Below are 16,636 nucleotides of genomic sequence, written 5' to 3' on the forward strand. Positions count from 1 at the left end.
ACAACGCAGGGCTTGGGAGTGCCAACCCCCCACCCCCACCCCATGCAGTCAGAAATCTGGGTACTGCTCTCTCTGCTTCACAAACGGAATTGATAAATGATTACCCAAGAGCAGGAAGCTGAAACAGTTTGGATAGAATCAGGACTCAAACCCTAGTTTTTTGATTCCACATATTGTGATTTCTAATCAAATGCAAACTTTCTCCACATTTAGTTAATTTAAAGATCTGTAAAATGAAAATACAGGGATTATATTTATTGAAAAAAATCGGTGTGTAAGTGGACCCACACAACTCAGACCTGTGTTGTTCAAGGGTCAACTGTATAACATTTTGAAAAATCACCATCTTCATCTTGATAAAATGGTAACAGCTTTAAAACACTGAATATGCATTATGTCTGTGTGTTCAAAGTGGAAAGGGTACATGTAGTGCGTATCATTTGTAATTGTGTCCATTCCTGCTGTATCATCTACAGATGATATGACTAGTTGGCTGACTCAGCTGAGGCAAGAGGTAGGTTGTATCACTGGATTTTAGTAATGCGTTTGATATCTAAAGAGGTAATATATGCTCATTCATCCTGTCGATCACACATTATGAGAGAAAACCGATGAATGCCTAGAATTCCCAATGCCCTCACGTTACTGCTAGATGACTAAAACATCTCAGCATAATACCCTAGCATGCTGGACTTCACCCCCCCCCACTTCCACTTTAGACTCTGTTTTCCTTAACTTTTATCTTCTATTCTACCTTTAACAGTAAGGACAGCTTTCATTTATTACCCTTCCCTGCTTACTGTGAGGGATAAATGCGTCTACATCAGACAAACTAATCTCTATGCTATACTGTTTATGTTAGCCTTCTGGGAAACATAGCACCTTACCCCAATAAACTCATACAGCTTCCCAAAAGACCTTTTAGAACAGAACCACTAGATAATAACCTTTATTATGATAACGGATCTGAGGGTAAGAAAGGTGTGATATATTTAGGGGTAGATCACTTTTGACATTAGCATTTCTGCTTATAGTAGAACTTTGAAAATGTTTTTTCTACAAATACTAGTTGAGTATATCAAAGAACTTAAAAATTATGTGAATTGTGTGGAGTTACACTGTTTCAAAAGCAGAATTCAGAGCTGAAAGCATTATGATATTCACCATGGGCTTTAGTTTAGAATGACAGTATTGGCTTTTATATTTTTGGTTAATTCAGGTTTTATAGAAGTATTATATTATGCATATTATTATTATAGGCTTTGAACACACCATCATACCCAACTCTCCTGATAAGAAATGTGTTGCGTAGATGACAGAAATCCCAGATTCCCTGTAGTTCTATGGGAAGTAACACATATTCTTGGTAGGATTTCTAGAAATCTGTTGCCTCTGCCTGTATTCAAACTACTGCCTATAGGTTGTAGTTAAACTCTCCCATGACTCTAAATATAAAATGGCTCTAGAGACTCGGACGCTAGAAACAGAGATGTTCTTTGGAGTTTTCTGGAACCAGACTGGAATAATCTATGTGATACTAGTGACACTATAAGTGACAAACATAATCAAACCTTGACCTCTACATCCTCATCCCTTCAGAGACTTGCTTATGGCTGATGTGGCTACCCAGGTTTAGTCAAGGGAAAGAACCCACTGGCAGTTAGGCTCAATGGAATTTATAAGCATCCCTTGCTAACACTTAAGAGGTACATGTGTATCTTTTGTGCTTCCTAACCAGAGTCACTGCTGTGCTTGATCAAAGCTAACAGTTGTGTTAAAGTACAAGCATCAGTGACCACTGAGAATTAGTAGAACAGTTTGAGAGCACAGATGCTAGAAATGTAACCATTTCTTTTTGCAATAAATTGAGGTGGTATTATACAATGGAAATACATTAGAGGTCTGGGTTCAGGTCCTAACTCTGTGAAGAACTGTGTTGGTTTTGGGAAACTCAGCTGTCCCAGACTTGGTTTTCCTATCTACAAATCAGGAAATTGTACTAGATGATCTGATCACTAAAGTATTTCTTTCTGAGATTCTAGTATTGTAAAGAATGGTTACCAGGTTTTAAATATATATAGTAGTCTAACCTGAGAAGTCTGGAATAATGGGTATTTTTCCCAGTTTAACCCAGTATTTTTATGTGTTTCATTATGTTTTGATTTTTGTAGCCTGGCTGTCTAATCCTAAAAGTAGTGTTAGGTAATTGTTGTCCTCAAAAAGAGCAGGACTACTAACTCAGTACCCATCATTCATTATTTAAGGACTTTATATTATGAAAATTTTGAAACATACATAAAAACAGAATGATGAACCTCTGTGAACCCAAGAGCCAACTTCAACATCATTATCAACATTTTGTCAGTCTTGTGCCATGTCATCCCCTTCTTCCTCCCCACTGGAACATTTTAAAGTAAACCCTACATCTCATCCATTTATACTTTAGTATGCATTCCAAAAAGATGAGGACTCTTACTCTTGAGATTTTTCTTGTTTCTTGAGATAGGATTGTATTGCTATAAACTTCCCTCTTAGAACTGCTCTTGCTTCATCCCATAGGTTTTGGGTCATCATGTTTTCATTGTCATTTGTTTCTAGGTATTTTTGATTTCCTTTTTGATTTATTCAGTGATCTCTTGGTTATTCAGTAGTGTATTGCTTAGTCTCCATGAGTTTGTATTTTTTACAGTTTATTTTTCCTGTAATTGATATCTAGTTTCATAGTGTTGTGGTCAGAAAAGATACTTGATATGATTTCAATTTTCTAAAATTTACCAAGGCTTGATTTGTGACCCAAGATATGATCTATCCTGGAGAATGTTCCATGAGCACTTGAGAAGAAAATGTATTCTGTTGTTTTTGGATGGAATGTCTTATAAATATCAATTAAGTCCTTCTTGTCTATTGTGTCATTTAAACCTTGTGTTTCCTTATTTATTTTCATTTTGGATGATCTGTCCATTGGTGGAAGTGGGGTGTTAAAAGTCCCCTACTATGATTGTGTTACTGTCGATTTCCCCTTTTATGGCTGTTAGCATTTGCCTTATGTATTGAGGTGCTCCTGTGTTGGGTGCATAAATATTTACAACGTTATATCTTCTTGGATTGATCCCTTGATCATTATGTAGTGTCCTTCTTTGTCTCTTGTAATAGTCTTTATTTTAAAGTCTATTTTGTCTGATATGAGAATTGCTACTCCAGCTTTCTTTTGATTTCCATTTGCATGGAATATCTTTTTCCATCCCCTCACTTTCAGTCTGTATGTGTCCCTAGGTCTGAAATGGGTCTTTTGTAGACAGCCTATATATGGGTCTTGTTTTTGTATCCATTCAGCCAGTCTATGTCTTTTGGTTGGAGCATTTAATCCATTTACATTTAAGGTAATTATCAATGTGTATGTTCCTATTACCATTTTCTTAATTGTTTTGGGTTTGTATTTGTAGGTCTTTTCCTTCTCTTGTGTTTCCTGCCTAGAGAAGTTCCTTTAGCATTTGTTGTAAAGCTGGTTTGGTGGTGCTGAATTCTCTTAACTTTTTGTTTTGTTTTGTTTTGTTTTGTTTTGAATTCTCTTAACTTTTGCTTGTCTGTAAAGGTTTTAATTTCTCCATCAAATCTGAATCAGATCCTCTCTGGGTAGAGTAATCTTTTTTTTTTTTTTCGGTACGCGGGCCTCTCACTGTTGTGGCCTCTCCCGTTGTGGAGCACAGGCTCCGGACACACAGGCTCAGTGGCCATGGCTCATGGACCCAGCCGCTCTGCGGCATGTGGGATCTTCCCGGACCGGGGCACGAACCCGTGTCCCCTGCATCGGCAGGCGGACTCTCAACCACTGTGCCACCAGGGAAGCCTTGGGTAGAGTAATCTTGGTTGTAGGTTTTTCCGTTTCATCACTTAAATATGTCCCGCCACTCCCTTCTGGCTTGCAGATTTTCTGCTGAAATATCAGCTGTTAACCTTATGGGGATTCCCTTGTATGTTATTTGTTGCTTTTCCCTTGCTGCTTTTAATATTTTTTCTTTGTATTTAATTTTTGATAGATTGATTAATATGTGCCTTGGTGAGTTTCTCCTTGGATTTATCCTGTATGGGACTCTCTGCGCTTCCTGGACTTGATTGACTATTTCCTTTCCCATGTTAGGGAAGTTTTCAACTATAATCTCTTCACATATTCTCTCAGACCTTTCTTTTTCTCTTCTTCTGGGACCCCTATAATTCGAAAGTTGTGCATTTAATGTTGTCCCTGAAGTCTCTGAGACTGTCCTCAATTCTTTTCATTCTTTTTTCTTTATTCTGCTCTGCGGTAGTTATTTCCACTATTTTATCTTCCAGGTCACTTATCCATTCTTCTGCCTCAGTTATTCTGCTACAGATTCCTTCTAGAGAGTTTTTAATTTCATTTATTGTACTGTTCATCATTGTTTGTTTGCTCTTTAGTTCTTCTAGGTCCTTGTTAAACATTTCTTGTATTTTCTCCATTCTATTTCCAAGATTTGGATCATCTTTATTATCACTACTTAGAATTCGTTTTCAGGTAGACTGCCTATTTCCTTTTCATTTAGTTTGGTCGAGTGGGTTTTTACCTTGCTTCTTCTGCTGCATATTTCTCTGTCTTCTCATTTTGTTTAACTTACTGCATTTGGGGTCTCCTTTTTGCAGGCTGCAGGTTCATAGTTCCTCTTGTTTTTGGTGTCTGCCCCCAGTGGGTGAGGTTGATTCAGTGGCTTTTGTAGGCTTCCTGGTGGAGGGGGCTGGTGCCTGTGTTCTGGTGGGTGGGGCTGGATCTTGTCTTTCTGGTGGGCAGGGCCGCCTCCAGTGGTGTGTTTTGGGGTGTCTGTGAACTTAGTATGATTTTAGGCAGCGTCTCTACTAATGGGTGGGGTTGCGTTCCTGTCTTGCTAGTTGTTTGGCATGGGACGTCCAGCACTGGAGCTTGCTGGCGGTTGGGTGGAGCTGGGTCTTAGCGTTGATATGGAGATCTCTGGGAGAGCTCTCGTCAATTGACATTACATGGGGCTGGGAGGTCTCTGGTGGTCCAATGTCCTGACCTCGGCTCTCCCACCTCAGAGGCTCAGGCCTGACACAGGCCGGAGCACCAAGACCCTGTCAGCCACACAGTGAACTCAGTGACTTCCTTAGTATAAAGCTGCTGCTGACCTTTGTGATCATAAAACTCAGTCCTTAGTCTTGTTCCCTACCCTCAGATTTATGCCTCAGGACTCTTACTCTTATTGGCTATATAATCACACCACCATTTTGTACCGAAGAAAATTATAATTTTTAATGTCTAATATTGAAATTTATATTTCCCCAATTGTCTCAGAAATGTCTTTTTCTTAACTAGATTGACAGTACTTCCAATGTGGTTATAATTACCATTACTTTAAAAACCCTTATTTTTAAAAAAACAATCCAAACAAGGTTTATACGTTTCATTTGGCTGGTTATTTTTCTTTAAAATATAACAGCTATCTAACTCCCTCCCTTTTATTCATATCATTTATCTGTTAAAAAACTAAATTCCTACATTATTGATGTAACTGATTACATCCTTGTGATGCCATTATACATATTCTTCTATTTCCTATAACCTGATCATTAGATCTAGAGGGTTAGTTAGAATCAGGTTCAGTATTTTTGGCAAGAGTACTTTATAGGTGATGATGTATACACACATTAGAAGACACACAGTGTCTCTCATTTAGCGATGTTAAGAATCACATGTCATCCTTATCTCTCCATTATAAAGTTCCCCATTAACTTTCACCCTGCTGGTTTCAGTATTGTTACTTAAGAGCTATCTCGATGCTCATTTTTTAAATTCAACAAATAGGTGAATTTCTGCTTTATGCCAGTGCTAGACCTGGCACATAGTAGATGCTCCATAAACCTGTCCTCTTTTGTCATCCAGCCAATAAGGTATCCATCCCATTGGTAGATGCTAAGAAGGGCTAGCTTTCTACAACCCCCTGGGAAGTTCAGTAACATTCACAGGCATATCTGCAAGTTACTGTAGGAGGGTTTATTCCCTTGGCCCACCCCACTTCAGCTTTCCACTGCCCTTGGAACTAAACATAAGGTCAGAACTCCACCAGGTGGTACAAGGTCGCTTCAATACATAATAGCAAAAGTAATATTTTCTATAGACAACTTTGGTTCTTTAGCAGAATTTCTGACTGTCAGTATTGTTTATCAGCATGGACAGTACTCATTGAGGAGCTCCTTTCCATAGTCCTATATTATTCCATTTGTCAGAGAACTTTAAAGATCACCTAACCCAACCCTCTTACTTTAGAGATTAATGACTTGGTATCCAAGATTACCCAGCTAGGTGGAGAGAAAGTAGGACTAGAACCCAGTTGTCTTCTGTGTCCGTGCTCTTTAGTATATTTTACTGCCCTTTGCTTTTTCAAATATTCATATACTTAACTAACATTATGACAACATTGTTTCTAATATGCTTTGTATCTAGATTTCAAATCAGCTACCCCCCCAAAAAAATTGCTCTATGAGTTTAGATTATTGACTATGTAAATATATAAATATGTGGGGGTTTTGTTTTTATTTTCTATCTTTTCTGTTTTAGATACAGCAGTTCTTGGGAAGACCTGTTGTGAAAGAATCTTTCTTTAGACCTGTACTCACTGTTCCTCAAATGCCTGCCGTTTGTTCTGGAGTCATCTCTGCAACTGGTCAACCTAGACCCCCACTGGTACAGATCCCTTCTTGGTGGAATATACATTACCTAGCTTGTTGTCACTTACAGTGGACTTCCAGAATGAATGTCTTCTCTTTGTTCGTATACTTGATAAGTAATGATGAAGGTGATGGTGATAGTGATGATCATGATGATCATGATGATGATTGAATGAATAGTTCCATGTGAGGCACTGCATTAAATGCATTATATATATTATTTAACTATTTCATTAAGTGATTATAACAGTTTTTAGATACAAAGATAAATATTATAGTAGAGAATTCTTATAGTTTTGCTTCTATAACAGGCACTAATGCAGGGTAGATTGATATTTTTAATAGATAATTTAGCATGATTGTTAGCTTCTTTGCTTTTCAACCTACCAAAGTCACAACATTATACCACAAAGCTAAAGAAAAATTTTATATACACACACACATATATGTGTGTATAGTAGGACATTGTTTATCTATAAACAGGTAATATAAATATCACCTTGCAACGTATTATACTATAAAGTTATAAATCTTTCTAGCCACAAAGAGCCATATAAGCTTTATCCAAACCTGAAGAAGCAACAGAGAAATTTAAAATGATTAGGATTATTAGTTGTAATCTTGGTCAAGGTAAACTTTTTATTACAAGAAAAATCTTCTCCCAGATGATTGATGTTTAATATAATTAATGAAAAAATTCTCTAATCTTGACTTTCCCATAACTACATTCTAGTCAGTTGGGGTTTATTTTGTACCTATGTATTGCTGACAGCCTCCCTTTGAAACATATAGTCAAATGGACTTACTCATTTGTGTAGAGGCTGCCTCTCTATGAATAAATATGTATCTAGGCCTTAACATATTTACTAAGTACCACATCTTTTTTATCACCATGATATTACAGTGTTGCTCAGGTGGTTTGCTCCTGCACCATTCTATAAGGAACTATAAATAAAATTTTATTGAAAACATTAAAGTACCTCAACCTTCTAATAAGATTACTTCCTGATTCCTCTGAAAAAGCTTGACACTGAGGCAAACCCAGATTTCTGGTGATATTCTGCTCTTTCTCTGACTTACTAGGCTTTGTGTGAGTAATTTCAGTGGCTGTTAGTAATTTTTCATAAGTAATAACCTTATATTTGAAAATAATCTGTAGTCTTAGGTAAAGGATGCATGTTTATAATTATCCTAGTAATCAGATAAGCACTTCAAAAATATTCAATTACTGATATTAATTAGAAACTTGATGGTTCTAAGAAGGAACCATCATAAAATATGAGGAAAACTTTGTTTGATGGTTTCATGGCTCAAAGTTGTCACTACTACTTCCATACGACCTTTGTAACATTCATGACACTGAGCAGATATTCTAGTAGTATTCTCATGTTTATTTAGTTGTTTGAAAATTAAACTTCATTATTTTTCTAATTATAAAAGTAGTATATGTTAATTATAAAAAGGCAAATAATGTAGAAATACATAAAGCATATACAAAGTATATAATAATTATATAAAGTAGAAAGCAAAATTACCCTGCTGTTGAATCCTAGAAAATAATCACTGTTTACAGATTATTCTGTATCTTACAGACCTTTTTCTGTGCATACACATTTAAAAAATGTTTTACTATAAAATGAGTTCTACCATAAATGCTGTGCCGTAGACTTTTTTTAGAAAATGAGACATACATTGTGGACATCTCATATGCTCAGACATACAAATCTATTTTTAAGGACTTGATTAGATATGCTACAATTTATTGACTTATTCCTCTGTTAACAAACTTTAGGTTGCTTTCAGAAATGCACACTCTGTATGTATTTCTGTATATGTTTGCAATTACTGAGACTAGCATGTGCCATTTTTAAAATAAAGGTAAACATATACAAACAGTTAGAAATATGGTGCTGTAAAGAAAAAAAATTCTAAAAAGGGAACATGTATGGCAGTATTCCTCTTCATTCTACCCATTTTCTGAGGTATGGAAATGTAATGTTGGCATGGAACCTTGCTTCCTAATAATTGAAGCTGATGGGTTGTAACTCTGTGCTCCTTACAGATGACTAGCATAGCCTGGACGGTGCCAGTGCCTGTGGGAGAAGCTGTGCCTCCCAGTGCAGGTCTGGGAAGTGATCCCCCCATGATGAATTGGGAGAAGATTACAGACAGGCTGAAAACTGCCTTTCCACAACAGACCAGGTACCTCAGTCTCTTTTAGTGTTGAGTACAGATCATACTCTATAGTTTCCACAGCCATAATTATGCCAATGAAATGTTTCAGAGAAATATAACACCCCCCCACACACACACAAAGTACAAGTATTTCCTAACCATGGCCTTGGTAGGGAAAATGAAATTTATTAAGAAGAGACAGTTTTCAGTATAAATGCTAAACCTCTTCCCTAAAATTATTAGTTTAAAGTCATGAGAGAGTAAACTTTTAAATTTAGGTTTGCTCATTTACTGAAAGTACAACCAGTTGTAAACCTACCCAATTTTATGTCACTAGCTGCAATAATTACCTTAATAACCTATTTCCAAAGTGAATTTTAAGTTAATTGTATGGCATATAAGCCCAAACATAATCAGGTTTTACTTTCCTATTTCCTTAATTTTACTGAGGGTTCTTGTAGTTTCTTTGTTAGGGGACAAAGAAAGGGGACATAGTTAAATGCAAGAAATCATTATTTTAGTGTGCTTTTCACAGTTCTGACTTCAGCAGAAAGCTATTTAATTCTACTCCTCCAGAAATGAAGTGTCTTTTATCTTTAATCTTGTATCAAATGAAATAATTCTAGTTTTCACCAGCATTTTCATTTGAAGACCAATGCTTTTATTTAACATATGTACCATTATGTTTCAGGATTAGATTATGGTTTTATAAATATAATAGTGAATAGAAAATGAAAATAGAACTGTAATATAGTTGTTATAAATATATCTAGAAAATAAATAGTAAATCAAAGGTAGTTTTATAAGGCTGGTGACATGACATTTCATTTGAGAAAGAAAAATACTTTTATCATCCTACCTATCCTACCAAAAATGTATATGCAGGCTTTGGGTCAATGGCTATGGGAATGGAAAAAGAACATATCAGTTAAAATATTCCTAGGTTTCTTTATCACATAATTAATGTGTCTTTCAGTCTTTGCTTTCATTTTCTGTTAAATCTTTGTTTTCTGTTTCTGAATTTTACAAAAGTAGAACTATTAATAATGACAGAAAGAGACTGATAGTAACATAGTTAAAAAGGAATATTTTAGTCTTTTTTTTTACATCTTTATTAGAGTATAATTGCTTTACAATGTTGTGTTAGTTGCTGCTGTACAACAAAGTGAATCAGCTATATATATATACACACACACACACACATATCTCCATATCCCTTCCCTCTTGAGCCTCCCTCCCACCCTCCCTATCCCACCCCTCTAGGTCATCACAGAGCATTGAGCTGATCTCCCTGTGCTATGCAGCTGCTTCCCACTAACTATTTTACATTTGGTAGTGTATATATGTTAATGCCACTCTCTCACTACGCTCCAGCTTCCCCTTCCCCCGCTGTGTCCTCAAGTCCGTTCTCTACATCTGTGTCTTTGTTCCTGCCCTGCCACTAGGTTCATCAGTACCGTTTTTATAAATTCCATATATATGCCTTAGCATATGGTATCTGTTTTTCTCTTTCTAACTTACTTCACTCCGTATGACAACTCCAGGTCCATCCACCTCATTACAAATAACTCAATTTTGTTCCTTTTTATGACTGAGTAATATTCCATTGTATATATGTGCCACATCTTCTTTATCCATTCATCTGTCGATGGACATTTAGGTTACTTCCATGTCTTGGCTATTGTAAATAGTGCTGCAGTGAACATTGTGCTACATGTATCTTTTTGAATTATGGTTTTCTCGGGTATATACCCAGTAGTGGGGTTGCTGGGTCATATGGTAGCTCTATTTTTAGTTTTTTAAGGAACCTCCATGCTGTTTTCCATAGTGGCTGTATCAATTTACATTTCCACCAGCAGTGCAGGAGGGTTCCCTTTTCTCCACACCCTCTCCAGCATTTGTTGTTTCTAGATTTTTTGATGATAGCCATTCTGACTGGAGTGAGGTGATACCTCATTGTGTTTTGTTTTGTTTTTTTTAATTTATTTTTGGCTGCATTGGGTCTTCATTGCTGTGCGTGGGCTTTCTCTAGTTGCAGTGAGTGGGGGCTACTCTTAATTGTGGCGCGGGCTTCTCATTGCAGTGACTTCTCTTAGTGCAAAGCACGGGCTCTAGGCGTGTGGGCTTCAGTAGTTGTGGCTCGTGGGCTCTAGAGCACAGGTTCAGTAGTTGTGGTGTACGGGCTTAGTTGCTCTGTGCATGTGGGATTTTTCCGGACCAGGGCTCGAACCTGTGTCCCCTGCATTGGCAGGTGGATTCTTAACCACTGCGCCACCAGGGAAGCCCCCCTCATTGTGGTTTTGATTTGCATTTCTCTAATGATTAGTGATGTTGAGCATCTTTTCATGTGTTTGTTGGCAATCTGTATGTCTTCTTTGCAGAAATGCCTGTTTAGGTCTTCCACTCATTTTTGGATTGGGTTGTTTGTTTTTTTGATATTGAGCTGCATGAGCTGCTTGTATATTTTGGAGATTAATCCTTTGCCAGTTGCTTCATTTGCAAATATTTTCTCCCATTCTGAGGGTTATCTTTTTGTCTTATTTATGGTTTCCTTTGCTGTGTAAAAGCTTTTAAGTTTTATTAGGTCCCATTTGTTTATTTTTGGTTTTATTTCCATTATTCTAGGAGATGGGTCAAGAAGGATCTTGCTGTGATTTATGTCATAGAGAATATTTTAGTCTTGAGTGAGAGAGCATTGAGAGCTATGATATAATGAGCTCAGTACATAAATAAGTAGATAACAAACTTAATTTTCACACAGTGAGCTTTTAAAAACAGTTAAAATTTCTTTTTGGAAAGAAAATAAATACTAAACTTTATTACTCACAAACACATTAAGTATCATTAATCAATACATTAGGAGTTTTCATTTTGGTTTAAAATAAATGCAGATGGACCTGTGATCACTTTTTTAGATCAGAAATCTAAAGGGTCACATCTGTATGCTACATATCAATCCTGTGATAGGATTTCATAGCTCCTTTGGAGGGCGCATCCTCAAGGCAGTAGGAAAATCACCAGTGCTCTTTCCTTGATCTCTTCCAGAAAGGAGCTTACAGATTTCTTACGGAAATTGAAGGATACTCATGGGAAGTCCTTATCTAGACTGACATTTGATGAAATTGTTCACAAGATTTCCCAATTTATTGACCCCAAGAGATCTCAGGTAAAAAAAAAAGAAAAAAAGAAAAGACAACTTTATCTCCTGGCCCTTATCTTTAGTAGTTAGCCATATTAATTATCTCCATTACATGATCAGGAAACAGTCTATAATCATATTAAATCATCTATTAACAACAAACAGTTCAGCTTGACAAATGGCATGGGAAACACCACCTGATCATTCTAGAATAAAACTGACCCTCTTGAAATTTACTCTAGGTTATTTTGAATGGCTCTAAAAGGAGACATTTTTTCTAATTTTCTGCAAAGACTTGTTTTAATTGAAAGAGCACCTAGAGTTATCTTTGGTTTTACCTGGTTCTTAGTATATAAGTAATATTGCCAACATTTATTTCAAGATTTCTCATGAACCTGATTAACCTTTACCCTTTTGCTAATTCTCATGGTAGCCTATTCTATGGTATTTATCAGTTCTTCCTGTTTTAGTTCAATTCTAAAAAAAATAATAAGTATAATATTCTAATTTTCAGAGTCAAGGAAAATCCGTGCCAAATGGTAATAGTGCTTCACCCAGCCATACTCCTCCACCTCAGGCTAATGCTGCCCAGCCCTCAAAACCAGCCCAGAGGCCCCTCGGTTCACAAGGTCCTGCCATGTGGGAAGGAGCCAATAATTTGGTGAGACTGAGACTTGATTCTGAATACATTTAAAGTTAGAGGAGAGAAATGAGCTGAATTTAACCTTATGTGTATTTTCCCTAGGATGATGAGGAAGAGGAACCTTGTGTGATCTGTCATGAGAATCTCTCTCCAGAAAACCTCTCAGTTTTGCCCTGTGCGCACAAATTCCACTCTCAGGTGAACTTATCTTTTTAATATTTTGCCATTAATCAATTAAGTGAAATTCATACTGCATTCCTTGAAATTGTATACATGTATCATCCACTACTGTGTCATGAATTTCACTGGATATAACTCTGGGCTTTTGGGTACCGCACAGAAGCATTTATATGTTTTCCCATACCTAGCCATGGATTGCATTGTGTTTTCTCAGATCTCGATACACCTAGCAGGAGAAGGGGACAATGATGAGATTTAATGGGACAGAGTGGCAGTTCCTTTGAACAGAACTGGAAGGAATGTTGATTGACTTGGCGGTTGGCAGTTTAGCAGCAGTGCCACTTCACCTTGGCTTGTTATAAATAGTGTCCTTTGTCCACACCTAATAATAGCCAACTGCTGTTATAACACATAAGACTTAACAGTCTGTCCAGGCTCCTGTATTTGCTTTTGAAGATGCTGAGGCCTGAGTGTTGATGTTATAAAAATGGGAGGCTGGCATATCTTTTGTTAATTGGCATTTATATAGATTATTGGCATTTATATAGATTAACTTCTGGTGTTGTTGCTGTGCAAGTGCTATTGACATACAATTTATGATCCGAGTCTTCTGATGCAGAGGTGTAATTTGACACAGGAAAAGATAATCTTACACAAGAAAGGCTTCTCAGGGAAGTGAACAATAAGCCAGCTCATTCAAGCCGTATCTGTAAAACATCATTTCAAAGATATGTGATACCTGGTACAGAATTATGTTTTGTATCTGCTTGGATAAGAAGAGATATACACAGAATGGCTAATCCCAAAAGACCTCCAGGATAGATACTTAGCCATCTGTTTTTCCCATTTGAAGTTTTAAAAGTCCTAAAGATCCATTTAGAAAATAAATGTTTCACAAAACTTATTTTATTCTTTGCCATTGCTCATTGAATAGAAAGCAGGTAATTCATTCAGGTTGCTCTCTAAAGTTAATGGGCCTCATATCTATTGCCTATTCTTAATCCTCTCTCATCTGACTTGGGTCTCCATTATTCATTCATGTAAAAATGATTTGTTTTTGGAGAGTCAGTATTCAAGCAAATAACTTAATATATAGTTCATAGCCAAAGAGTACTACCATTATGACCAAAGAAAGAGCAATCTGAAAAGTATATCCATTATCTAGCGATTTTAACTTCAGAATACCATAAGCACTTGATACAAGGTATTTGTGACATTTGTATGTTTAGGTATGACTTTTTCTAGATTATAAATTAGAATAATATATAATAAACTAGAGAAAAAATGTAATAGGTTTCCTCAGTCTACTTATTAGGAAGAACTAGTCTTCCTGAAGACTGGGGTTGGGGGAAGGATCTTAATAGAATAAACTGGCTGAAAGGTGTTCTCCTGTTACCAACTATATTGCTCAGCAAATCACAGACAAAGTTCCATGATTGCAGAAGTTTTCATGGCAATCCACCAAATAAGGCTCTGAGATCCACTGGAAGATATGTTGGTTGGCAACGCTGATGTATGGAGTAACAGCTGCCTCTGCTAGGCTAAATCTGAGAGACTGACATGAATCTTTTTGCTCCTTAGTGCATTAAACCTTGGTTGATGCAACAGGGGACATGCCCAACCTGCAGACTCCATGTTTTGCTACCAGAAGAATTTCCTGATCACCCCAGCCAGCACTTGCCCAAGATCTGATACAACGGGGTGACTATGCAAGGGAAGTTCCATTTTCAGACTGCAGCATTTAGTTTTGCCTTTTATTTGGGCTGATGATAGTGTGAGTGATGTGAAGCAGTACGCTCTTCAGTATTATGCAAAATAAGCTAGCTAAACTCATCAAAGCTGCAGCCAAAGAGGAGAGGACAGATCTTCAGGACTGTGAACTGAATTGAACAGGTTTAAAGAAAATAGAATTTTAAAAGTTACATTATATTTGCCCTTACCTTAGCAGGTATTTTCTTCCAACATAAAGATGATTACTGTCAGCATGTATACTAGGATGTCTTTTTTTGTCCTTATTCCACTCATCCTTTACTTTCTCCCAAATATACTAAACTTTAATTTCCTGAAATAAATGACAAGAGTAGGAAAATTCCAGAGATTTTAGTGTTCCTTTTAACTTTTAAAATTGATTATAAAAATATGTATTATTTATTTGCATTTTATCTCTATCTTCCCTATTCTTTTCTATTCTCTAAAATACGTACCAATGAATAGATTATGAGCTACTTGAGGGTGGGGTCCAAACAGTGGTGTTTTCGAGCTGGCTTATACTGGTTTATGAGAAACAACTGTTAGTTTCAGGAATTTTGTGAGCCAGTTATTCAAATTGTTGGTAGCTTGAAATCTGCCATAGTGGGAGTATTTTACACCATAGAAATTGGTAAACGCTGTAAGTAAGGGCTTATTTTCCCCTCAAGAGCTGGTTATTAAACATTTACCAGTATACGTCTGGGACCATGTCTGATGATTCTTACTGTTCTCAATGTCTTTCACAGTAGGTACAGCATAAATAGTCCCCAGAATGAGAAATCAGGAAGCAGTAAGTAAAGTTACTGTGCAAATTAAGTCATTTGCTCAGTTGAATAACTGGTCATTTGTAAACATGCTCTTTGGACCCTAATCGTTTATACTTTGGAGAGATTTTTTTTCTGCCTTAAAAGTTTCTAATTTCACTTTCTCATGCTGGGGGGTTACTGTTTGTGTATAGTTGCTTCTTATGACAGAGTTGACACCCACTGAGCTAAAGCTGCACATCTAAAGCTTGTCACTGAGAACTTTCATTCTTAGAGGTCAAAAACCTATTTTGAAATTAGTACTGTGTAAATTCTATAAGTGTTGTACATGTCTCTAGCTACAAAATTAAAAGAATTCAGTGACCCTGTAAGAAAAATGTTACACGGTTCATATTATTTTCCGTAAATTAATGAAATTCGTACTGTGAATAAGTGTTTCCTGACTCAGCAACTATTTTACCTGTATATTTCAGTGTAAATATATCTTGAATTTACTTTAAATCTCTATTTAAAATTATTATTTCTATAATTGTATGCTAAATGTTTTCTTCTCTAATGAGAATAGACTGGAAAATGTGGAGGAAAATACCCCAAATGAAGGCAGTCATCTAGACATGTAAAGTGCCAAGAATGTCTTAGAATTGCACAATTCAGAACTTAAAGGGCCTTTAATAATTATCTTGTCTAACACCTCAAGGTCATGGTCATATAGCAAATTACCTTGTAAAACAAATATTTTTTAGTGTATGTTTACAACTGTAATTTCACTTTCATGTGGGAAAGAATAAATGTTTCTTAATTGAATAACTATTTTATCTGTGTATATTACTTTAACTGTGTCCTAAAGCTACTTGAAATCTCTATTTCAAACATCTATTTCTGTTTCATTGTGCTTTAACTTTTTCTTCTGTTGTGAGAAAGGATGGGAAAATATCCAAAAGGAAGGCAGTCATCTAGACTTGTAAAATACCAAGTATGCCTTAGAATCATAGTCAGAGCTTATAGGGTCCTTAATGATCCTCTGATCTATTCCCTCATTTTACAGGAACATCTTGCCCTAGGTCATGTGGCTAAATAGTGGCTGAGCCAGTCCTAATACTTGAGAGTCCTGATACTCGGTAAGTCACATGCTTCCTCCACAAATTCAGGCTGCTAGGCTGTATTGGTGCTGAACTGCTGTTCTTGGCTCCAAGGAAGGGGCCAGAAGACTTAACAGGATAGCTGATATAGAGTGAGAGTACAGTAGGACCATGCTCTTGAAAGTCATATCCAATTCTGCAGATGCTGAAGGTA

The 16,636-nt window shown here is 36.5% G+C and overlaps 1 protein-coding gene across 5 annotated transcripts in view; it reads left to right on the plus strand.

The window, feature by feature from the left end:
* The window catches only part of DZIP3 (DAZ interacting zinc finger protein 3), a 121,167-nt gene extending 105,014 nt beyond the window's left edge, over positions 1-16,153 (plus strand). For 4 of the 5 annotated variants that reach the window (XM_027104169.1, XM_027104202.1, XM_027104178.1 and 1 more), the window contains exons 27-32: positions 6,584-6,709; positions 8,756-8,895; positions 11,914-12,034; positions 12,522-12,668; positions 12,753-12,848; positions 14,412-16,153. In XM_027104169.1, coding sequence (XP_026959970.1) covers positions 6,584-6,709; positions 8,756-8,895; positions 11,914-12,034; positions 12,522-12,668; positions 12,753-12,848; positions 14,412-14,522 — 741 coding nt within the window. In that variant the 3' untranslated portion in view covers positions 14,523-16,153. The remainder of the gene's footprint in view (positions 1-6,583; positions 6,710-8,755; positions 8,896-11,913; positions 12,035-12,521; positions 12,669-12,752; positions 12,849-14,411) is intronic. The other variant, XR_003432384.1, reaches the window with a different exon arrangement.
* The last annotated feature ends 483 nt before the right edge of the window (positions 16,154-16,636 follow it).

Source organism: Aethalodelphis obliquidens, unplaced genomic scaffold (assembly GCF_003676395.1).
Source record: "Aethalodelphis obliquidens isolate GAN/ISIS:26980383/991018 unplaced genomic scaffold, ASM367639v1 scaffold1, whole genome shotgun sequence".
NCBI classification, from domain to species: Eukaryota; Metazoa; Chordata; class Mammalia; order Artiodactyla; family Delphinidae; genus Aethalodelphis; species Aethalodelphis obliquidens.